We start from the raw sequence: 10,799 nt of genomic DNA on the forward strand, positions 1-10,799 counted from the left end.
TCCGGGGTACGAGACCCCTCCCGCGGGGGTCTGTCGTACCGTTAGCGGTAAGGAGGGCCGAGATTGGGAACTTTCTGCCGGCTGTCCGTCACCAGCGTTGTCCTGGTACGTAAGTTAAGGGAACCGGAGCTGGATTTCGAAGTGGAAGAACGTGTTAAAACTATACGGCATCTGCAGTAGCAAACTTACTCCAGTAAGTTCTTACAGTGCGTCCCCTTTCCAGGAAAAATGATTTCTGAAAGCAGCTCCTTCGTGAAGGGTGTGGTGCTAGGAGGAGCCTTCTGCGTGGTGGTTACGCTCCTCGGACATATTAAGGTGGGCCATGGGACTAAAGCACGTCACCACGAGCATCATCACATCCAGGCTCCCAACAAAGAAGATGTCTTAAACCTTTCAGAAGGTGAACGCATGGAGCTGAGTAAAAGTATCCGCGTTTATTGTATCGTCCTTGTGAAACCGAAAGATCTGGGGCACTGGGCTGCAGTGAAAGAGACGTGGAGCAAGCACTGCGACAAGGTGGAATTCTACAGCTCTGAAAACGTCAAAGTGTTCGAGTCTGTAGCCCTCAACACAAATGATATGTGGGTGATGATGAGAAAAGCTTACAAGATAACGTATGAACGTTATAAAGATGAATTCAACTGGTTCTTCCTTGCCTATCCAACAACATTTGCTATTATTGAAAATCTCAAGTATTTCTTACTGAAAAAAGACCCCTCGCAGCCTTTTTATATAGGCCATACTATGAAATCTGGTGACCTTGAGTACGTAGATGGTGAGGGAGGAATCGTCTTAAGCATTGAATCACTAAGACGACTCTCCCGTGTTCTTGAAGACTCCGACAAGTGTCCAGAGCAGGGAGGCATGCTTTGGAAACTCGATGAGGATAAACAGCTAGCAATCTGCCTGAAGTATACTGGAGTGTTCGCTGAAAATGCGGAAGATTCAGAAGGAAAAGACGTCTTTAACACTAAATCAGTCGGTGCTCTCATTAAGGAAGCAATGTCTACGCACCCTCAGCAGGTGGTGGACGGCTGCTGCTCCGACATGGCCATCACGTTCAGCGGACTGGCCCCGAACCACATGCACGTGATGATGTACGGCGTCTACAGGCTGAGACCCTACGGCCACACGTACAACGATGCGCTTGTCTTCCTTCCACCCACAGGCTCGGACAATGACTGATGTCTCTTCAGAGAAAACCTGGAACCGTGGAGTCAGCTCTTTTCATGACACGCATTTGTACTGACAGATTTGATTTTTGTATCTGGTGGTACTGGTGTACAATTTCTTTTGCACATTGAGGTTTGGTAAAGCTCTTAATTTTAGAAGTGGAAGGAGAACTTTTTTTCTAAGTCTTTTATACAGAAATGCTTCTGGCTTTTGACAGTGCTGGAATGAAATGATAAAGTTGTTAATGTTTATGATAAAAGGAAATTAAGTTTATATGGGGGGTTTGTACGTGTAAATATTAATGAAAACAAGTGAACTTTAGTCTACTATTACAAATATATTTTTGCAAGACACTGATTCTTTCAATTCTTCCAGGCATTTCTAGAATGTCTTTATATCTTTCTAAGATGTACCAATAAAACTGACTACAGATGCAGTCTCAAAGATTAACTTTAATCTACTTCCTTCACACTAAATTACACAATAGCTTGAGCTATGCTGTTTACGCAGCACCTATTGCTTTATGTACAGCCTCCTAACCCGGTAAGGAATTAGCAGAAAGCAAGCTGAGAAGGCAGCTGTTAGGGAGTTGCAGCAGAGTAGTATTAAGTGACCTTTGGACTGCTGTTTCTAAGCAGACAAAAGAGAGAGAGAACTGTATTTGAGTAAGCATTAACATGGTCAGGTAGCCCGTTAGCAACAAGAGTAATTGCTCATTTAAAACTTCACTTCATAAATAAGCGTATTCGAATAAAGGTTCAGTATTATTTTCACTCCTGTTAGTGGTGCTAGTAGTATTTACAAGGAAGAAGTTGGTTAACTGTCAATACAAATGTAGCGTCAATATATTTACAGATATTTTTCACACGAAAGATGCAGAAAGAGCAACACATGCTTGCACTCCCAACCTTTCTTTGTATATTATGCAAAACAGGTTACATACACAACAAAGCAATATGCAGAACTCCCCAAGACTGGTTTTGGGGAGTGGGGTTGTGTGGTGGGTTTTGGTTGTGGCGTTGGGTTTTTTGGTGGGGTTTCCCACCCCCCCCAGTTGAGCACACTTGAAAAGTTTTATACAAGTTACCAGGTCACAGTCCCTTCCAGTCACAGCAAGTGGGAATAAACAGCACTTCAATATTTACTCCATTTAGAATTCACTGACCTGACCTGCATGTTTCAAGACTTAAGGACCTATCTGCTGCATCTAGGACTACCACAGGCTTTGTTGGTACTACAAGATCCATAAAAGACCTGAGAAGATAGTACGTTATCTCACTTTTCTTTAACAGACCATTTGTAGTATCTCATCCTATCCTGAGCTGCAAGGGGGCAGGTGGGGAAGTGAAACAGCTGCTTCAGAGCTGATGAGAATATCCACATCCTTTTTGTTTTAAGCATCAGGTCCTTCATTTTTGACAAGGATGGTAAGACAACTGCTCAGACCCCCCCCGGCAAGCTACCACAGCTCAGCTGTTTCAGAAGGTGCACCTTGTCTCACCTTTTGCACGTTCTCCTCCTCCATGTCAGTCAGAGCTCAGCTGACATAGCAAGACAAACATGTACGTGATTGCTGCCAAAACCTAGATAAAACTTAACTTAGTATTTTTGACAACGTTTTGCTAAATTGGTATACAAATTAATTTAAGCATGATTTAACTTGTATCTTCTTACAGAATAATTTTTAAAAGGTTAGATCCACAGTTGGGAATTCTCTGACAAAGCCAGACAACATAAAATTTTGATTTCAGTGGTGTTTCCAATATTAAAGATAGTTCTGACCCCACTGCAACAACAGCAGTCATAGGGCAAGTCAAGGAAAAAGAATGGGAGTTAACAATTCAAACCAGAATAAATCTCATTTATCACAGCTTTGAGAGGTACTGTAACACAACAGGAGGAGACAAGATGGAAGGGGGGAAAAGCAAGCCACAGAACTCAAGACTTAGCACAAAAAAGAACCACTGAAGCACAAACTGATTCCCCATAGCACTAACAAGAAATCAGTACATTTATAGTGGAGTCTTTAAGATGCATAAAAATGTCCATTAGCATTCTGAAGGGAAGGTCTGAGGTTCAACCAAACTTTTTTCTGCAGCACTGCTGTAATAATCACCTTAATTTTTGTCTTCCTACATTAATAGTTTCAGATTTATCCTGTCATTTTCAAAAGTATGAACTTGTGCTACTTTTAAATTTCTCCTGTGAAATTATTTACATATTAGGTAACACATTCCATCTCCCATGTCTTAGTTTGACTTTAGAACTGGATGGAGAACACCTCTGTCTGTCTTCTGTGAAGGTCCCAGCGTGGGGAAACCAAACATGCAGAACAGCACCAAGACAAGGCACTGGCATACAAAATTACGTTCTGCCATTATAAAATACAAGTGTTAGAACAGAGACTTGAAATATTAATAAATGCTTCCAGAGACAGAGTTATGAGTGGTGGACCTTAAAGTTTCCTTAGTTTATTAAATGATTCCATGGCACAGGCTGTTTTCCATAGGCATCACTTTGGGTATGCAGTCGCTGAACAGAGTTGGATTATCCGGACAAATACACAGCACTCTTTAACCCGTTCTGTAGATGTACATACTCGTGGCAGTGTGCACAAGCTGAGATCTCTTTTGAAGTTCCCCCTGAAGAAGCTGCTCCTGGCTACACTGACAACCATGTTTTGCTATCACGCCTTTGTTAAACAGTGATTTGTTTCCGCTCCTGAAATAAGGCGGCAAACAGGGAGTAGAGCATCAGGCACCAAGTTGGCACACACTCCATTTGGAGTATGCCCACCATTACGATATCAAACAGCGTTGACAGGTAGAAATTTGAACATGTACGTGTATGTTCTTCAGATATGAACTAGCATAAAGGAATTGCTAGTCCACATACCAGTTTAAGTTCATAAATCCTATACAGATAAATGCATATTAAAAAGAGAAAATCCCTACGTAAAATACTAAAGTTAATGCTGTTAATAAATTAAGTTAAAAAATAAAAGTCAAAAAAACTGATTTCTTCACATTCAAGAAACAAGTAGACTAACAAGATGTTAATCAGAAGAAAAAAATCTGAAATGTTTCAGAAGTTTTATAAACTGTATTAATTATATTTCACATACGCTTTATATTACTTTTTTAGAAGAGCATAAAAATGTAAACATTTCTTGGCTTTTTCCTCCTTTTTGTTTGAAATAGTCTACTCACAGTCCATGCAGGATCTTTCCATTAGATATCTTCAGTCACTGAAGACTTCGGTTTAAGACAAAAGAACTGTAATAAAAAGAAATCTAGAAAACTATTGTAGCCTAACAGTACTTTCGCATTCACTTGATTTATTTAGCATAGCCACAGAACAAAATAATTTGTACATTCAGTCACATTAAAAACAAGGAATTACAAAGCAGTCCACATTTAATCTAAGTGCATTCCTTTGGAGTAACACAGTTCCTTTTGTTTCACTTGTATGTCTTCATATGCCAAAGGCCATCATTTAAATAGTGGATATTTTCGATACCAATCCCTTTGTTGACCTTCTCACTGTAGAAGGAAGAAAAAGGTACAGAAGTATTAGCTAGGTTAAATATTAGAGCACTACAAAATACTATATTTAAAGTAGAAAACGCAACATTTGTCAACTGGAAGGGGAGAAGCTATCATCCACAAAGTCATAATCTTCAACAGCAGGTGGACAAGAAACAGTATTTGTTATTACATATATCCGCATTGCTGAATGATAAGAGGACAATATTTGCCTTCCACGTTTTGTCAACAACCTTCCACAATATTTTTAACTACTTCTTTGTGGGAGACAGTTCTTCAGACAACACTTCTGCTACTTTTCTTAATTTTAGCATTTCTCTATCAAAGTAGCTCAGCAGTTGGGACTCTCCCCCTCCTAGCACAGGAGGTGGTATAACATGGCTGGAATGTGGAATTTGACAAGTTCTGGTTCCAAGTGTGCCACTGACACAATTAAATGCAGGTGAGCTGCTTCGCTGCAAGTTGCGGGACATCTACCCACTGAATAAAGAATTGTAAGTGCTAAATTTACATGCCAAGGACTTGCAGCACGTTACAGACATACTATCCTTCTATATCTTTTGCGTCATGTCATCTTTTAAAAATGACTGTTTTGTGTGTCTGCATTGGATTTGCGTTCACCTTTTTTCCAGTACATTATTCCATGGGAAAATCTAGTTTTGTCATAATAAACAAGACAAATCTCATCATTCTAGGACTGAGAACAAGTTTCATTCCCCTGGAGAGTATACTTTACTGTATTTACACTAAGCGTTCCATTACTTATACAACTCGTCCAAAAGTAATCAGGAAGGAAAATACTGCTATGTTAATTGCATTAACACATCGTGTATCATAATCACACCAAGTGACTGAAATCGTACTGTTTCACAATTTTCTGGTTTAAACTATCACACAAAAAAGCATGCTAACGGGGCTGCACAGATCAGTCTCATTTCGTTTTCCTCTCCGGTTCATGTTGCTTCTCACAGTAACAGGATATTCAGCTGCAAGGCTGCTGAATTTGGAGTTAGGATTAGGAATACAGAAAATCTTGGTTTGCAGTGATCACAGATGATCACTGCAGATGTAGGACTGGGACAAAAGTAGCTATTCTTTCCACTTACTCTTGGAGTCTTTTGAAGGCACAACAAAGAATCCTGAGGAATGTAATTCCTCAACAGCTACAGCAGGTCCAAATCCAGGTTGCTGCAGTTCCACTCTATCCCCATCCTCTGTAAGACATTCCCACCTCTCTCCCTTGCGCTACCATTACGACTTAGGACCACAGAGTGACCCAGTACAGAAGATGATCCTGCTGAGAATTATCCCCACAAGAAAGAGTGACTTATTTTCATCAAAATCAGCTTCCTCACCCACACAAGCGCTAGACGGGGCTGGAACAACGCAGCCCAAACCCGCTGGGTGCATCTTACATCCTGCTGCAGGATGTTACAGAACTGAAAATGACAAAGTGGTTTAGCTACTTATAATTTAGCACTATCTGAATGCTAAGAATAACTAACATCCATTTCCATTTTCTGTCTCTTTTCCTTCTCAAATAGTTTTCAGTTGATGTTTATCCCCTGAACAGACCTCTACGTTTCACAAGAAGCTCAGCTAAGCTAGTAAGCACATCAAGCAGGAATGCTGCCTGTGGGTACAAGGTAAAGAAAAAGAGAAAAGGCCACAGAGGAAAGCCTAGCTGGTCAACCAAGTACCAGCAGGACTTGAGTCTCTGCTGTCCCTGCAGACAAAGATCACTTCAACGTTTTCAACCCCCTCAAATCCAAATTACATCTCTTGCCCAGCCCAGGTAGTAAGTACTCTATACAAATATTTCTTTGTTCAGCAAGATCTTTGAGAAAGTATGAATAGAGAGCAAGAAGTACGAACATTCAGTGGCAGTACTAATGTTGTGCATCTTAAAATCCATATTCACATGAAAAGAACTATTTTAATTCTCTTTGGTAACCAAGTAAGTAGGGAAGATATTCCCTGCCTCCTCTTCTTTCCCTGAATATTAATCAACAAAATGAAATCTTAAAAAATTCTGTACTTGAACGACATATGCTGCAACGGTGATGCAGTAACCTTGACAGTGGTGCTTATATTCCCAACTAACATAGGAACAATGACGTGGGACAGGTTATATTTCAATTTTTAAAACACTTACATGTCCTCAGCTGACATCTTCATTACTCCCACACATAATGCATGTTGTTTTCCCTCTGCCATTATTGCCTACAAATTACCGCTAAGGAAAACAGATTTTTTTTAAAACTATTTCAGAAAAGTAAAAGCAACTGAGGAAACGACTTCCCAAAAAGTTTCAAAATCCCGCGTTGAACTTTTACCCTTTTAGTAATTCTAGAGCTCTAGCTCTTAAATATAAGCAAAACAATGCACTGCATTTAACAATTGAATCACAGTGTGTAGAACAAAGCATGTATTTATGAACTTCGAACAGCAATTGCAGAAAAAGATTACCAGCACTACACTCCATTTCTTCCTTTGTGCCTAACACTGAGAGATGATAGTCTCGCCCTTTCTGGAACAAAACTGCACTTGTTTGTGGGGCCATTTTAAATTCCAAGGTACAGAAGAACTGAGACACAAATCTGAAAAACCAGGAGTACTGAAATCAGACGTGTCCTTTGCAAAGCTTAGCAACACGTGATGGTAACTGCTGATCTTTTCCTATAGCATCTAACAACAAAAGCAGCACGACTTGGTATTATTAATGCTGTATTTGCTCAGGGTTCCTTTCTCAGTAATATAATGAGCAGGAGTGAATTAGCATATTTTCTTCATTTTACATATGCTAATTTCATCAGACACATAGAGCGAGTCCTGACTACAGCAAAGATGATCCATCTTTCCAAATTCCCTAGGAACAGGAGCAAATTCTTCTATAACTGAAGGAGATACAAGATTGATTAAGGAGGCAGGGGACAAATTACACTGTACCTCATCTATTTTTACAGTTCTGCATAAAATCACAAAGGACCTCCACTTATCAATTAGATTAATGGAACAGCATGCCACCCAACGGCACAGCAGGAATAGTTATTTGGTTTGGAACATCACAGTAAGTAAAAAAAAAAAAAATTAAGAACAATTTTAACCTTGCCAAATAACATCTGAACCTCTGCAGCTCTTTTCAGATTACTAGTTATTCCATTAAATACCATTAAAATCCAAAGTAACTCAGATTATGATCAGCTGAGAACACAAGAACAGAAGTTTAACTCATCTCACAACAAGCAGTAATTCGTAATTAAAGAAGGATACAACAACAGTATCAACGGCAGCAGGGTAAAGTTTTGCTCCAGGAGACGTCAGGCCAGGGCACATTATATTAGCTCCACTTAGTACAAATTTAATGGCGCCTTTATCAACCTGCTGATGTGGTAGAATAAATGGGTCTAGGAGGGGAAAAATACAGCATTACAATTAATACAGTAAGATGACAACATGAATAACTCATTATCAAGTCAGTTTAGACAGAGCAATTAGATATATAGTGCACTGCGAGGGTAGGAAGTTTGAGAAACAATTACCGGAGCTCCTGCTGGGCTGTACTGTCCCGAAAGGACACAAGTACTGTTCTCCCAGACCACATCTTTTATCTGAGAACCAAGGGATAATCCAACACTAGGCCTATGCCTCCTGCATACTCATATACCCATATACTGAGTAACGATTTTAACAAGTTTCCCCAATGAACACAATCATGCAAGTGCCCACATACTAAGAGGTCTTAAAACCAAGGGGTCTTAAATCCCTCAAATTACATGTATAACCTCTTACATGAAAAAGAAACAGTTTAATGTTAACAGGACAAAAAAGGCAAAGATGGACAAAATTCATGAAGGCTGTCAACCCTCCAAGCCATCTTTCAAGTGCATGCACCTTCTTGAAGTATTTCAAACACTGAGATTTGACTGAATAACATTTTTAGGGACACCTACGCTCACCCAAGTCAGAGTAACACAATCAAGCAGAACAACGAGAACAGCAAGAAAAATAATGCAAGAGAGTAAATCGTAAAAAGCATGCAGCATAAATTCTGACAGGAGACAAGCGTACACTACATCATTAAACTGATGATTAAAGAATATTTTTCTAGTAAGAACCTACAAGTATTTTGAAGGAAGCAAAAAGGGTTTAAAGGAAGACTTGAAAGAACAAAGATAGGGACTAACAACAGGAAATTTAGATCTCTGTCCTAGGGAAACCTCTCTCAAGATTTTTTGCAGAGCTTTACACAATTTAGTTCTTAGAAATCAAAGTTTAGATTGCTTAACATATAGCATTACAATAATTATGGGAAAAGCAACCCATGTAGGCACCTGAAATAGCAAAGCGATATAGTTGAGAAGGTATACGATATCTTTAAGATCTATTCTGGAATATATATATGCGTGTAAGTAACAAGTTCTTTTTAATTCGGTTCTATAGAAGTCCCATGGAATCATGCGCTCACCCCTCTCTCCCCACCACTACCATCCTCAGGAAACTTACACTTGTGAAGCAACCTTAGCGTCGGGTAAAAAATCCCTTCTCTTTGTCTGAAGAACAGCAACTCCCCATTCACAGTGAGGATTTCTATATGTTCATGACTGCAAGATTAAAAAAAAAAAATATTCCAACAGCTACTTAACCCTTTTATAATTTAAATGAAATATTTCACTTCACAGAGTCTGATCTATCTTGGCATCTGAGAATTAAGACAGTCAATTAGCAAGAAAATTTAAAACTATTATCTTTTTTTTTTTTATGGCTTGTTCTTCAACACTGGCCCCCTGCACACTTCCTTCCCCTTTTAAAAAAAAGAAAGAAAAGAAGAAAATATCTACAGACAAACATCCAGCTGTTCACAAACTGCATTTCTTTGGGTTTTTTAAACGCAATACAAAGACTGGACAAGGAGAAGGAATCAGCAGAAATATACTACCCTCTATTTAAAAAAAAAAGAAAATAATCCAAATAATATATGGAAGCCCAAAAATAGTAAAAAAATGCTACTGGAAGCTATCCAAACAAGTTTGAGCTTCCATATCCATAAAGCTGAACGCTTCCCTTCAACAACAGGCTGATCCCTGGAAAGTCCCTCAATATGTTGCACATTCACTACTAGGCAGCATTTTTTTTTTCCCCTCAAACACCCTACTAACACGCCTTCATGAGCGTGATGAGCACATGCAAACCTTCTGGTTTGGCCGTAAGACAGACTATTATTTATTAAGAAAGTATAGATGCTTTTCAAAAACACTATGTTCATCTACTATACAAAATAAACATATAAAGGAAGCAATCCTATCACCTTGGAAGCAAAGGTTAAGTGAAAAGGAACTTACCATCTTACTATTTTGACTGGGTCTTTCTTTGGCATAATTTGGTTTAGCCATGGTTCAATAACAGGAAACTGGTCTATCAGCTGATTCTTAATACCTTTAATGACTGAAGTCTTCAGCTGGATGCAGTTTGAGACATTCTCCTTTTCATCAAATCTGTCAAGTGAGTGAAAGTATTTCAGAAACACACAATTTGCTGCCCCAAGGATGCCATATCTCAGCAGCGTTCTTCAGAAACGTGTATACAGTCTCTGTAACACCTTAGCAGGACCGCATCTGTCCAGCTCTCAAATCTAGGATTTCACGAGGCTTAAATTTGTCCCCTGGGAACACTGGGCTGGGGGAATGCAGGGAGGTTCCCACTAGTAGGCTGTCTTTGTCCCTAAACTTTGCGTACAGCCATGAAACGTGTTTTCAGTCTCACAAACACACCTTGGCACACAGCGTTATTTCATCTAACTCGCAGAGTAGACGTTGCTGGTAAAATTAACACCTATGGCCCTGTTCAGATGTATTTATAAGAGTCCTTCACCTTTACCACAGACGTACGAACTGTGCTTTGTACTACCCCAAAGTTCAGACAACTTAATGACTCAGCTTACTTTTCAGGTTTTTTTCTTTTAACAAGCAAGTGCCCCAACAGCCCAGGCCAGCGCGCCCGAAGGCAAAGCTGACGGCTGCGGGGCGGCGCTGCCCCGCGGGATGAGGGCGCGCCCTGCGCCCCGGGGAGGCCGAGGCGGCC

The 10,799-nt window shown here is 39.8% G+C and overlaps 2 protein-coding genes across 2 annotated transcripts in view; one reads left to right on the top strand and one right to left on the bottom strand.

The window, feature by feature from the left end:
- Positions 1-95: 95 nt before the first annotated feature.
- C1GALT1C1 (C1GALT1 specific chaperone 1) lies at positions 96-1,611 on the top strand. Its single transcript, XM_009275303.2, has one exon. The coding sequence runs from the start codon at positions 229-231 to the stop codon at positions 1,183-1,185; it is 957 nt and encodes a 318-aa protein (XP_009273578.1). The 5' UTR covers positions 96-228; the 3' UTR covers positions 1,186-1,611.
- A 2,001-nt stretch (positions 1,612-3,612) lies between these two features.
- MCTS1 (MCTS1, re-initiation and release factor) overlaps positions 3,613-10,799 on the bottom strand; it is a gene marked incomplete at its 5' end in the record, with an annotated part of 11,365 nt that continues 4,178 nt past the window's right edge. The window contains 5 exons of the mRNA XM_009275369.1: positions 3,613-4,715; positions 6,874-6,941; positions 7,992-8,125; positions 9,225-9,322; positions 10,061-10,213. Coding sequence (XP_009273644.1) covers positions 4,634-4,715; positions 6,874-6,941; positions 7,992-8,125; positions 9,225-9,322; positions 10,061-10,213 — 535 coding nt within the window. The remainder of the gene's footprint in view (positions 4,716-6,873; positions 6,942-7,991; positions 8,126-9,224; positions 9,323-10,060; positions 10,214-10,799) is intronic.

Source organism: Aptenodytes forsteri, unplaced genomic scaffold (genome assembly GCF_000699145.1).
Source record: "Aptenodytes forsteri isolate BGI_AS27 unplaced genomic scaffold, ASM69914v1 Scaffold143, whole genome shotgun sequence".
NCBI lineage: Eukaryota > Metazoa > Chordata > Aves > Sphenisciformes > Spheniscidae > Aptenodytes > Aptenodytes forsteri.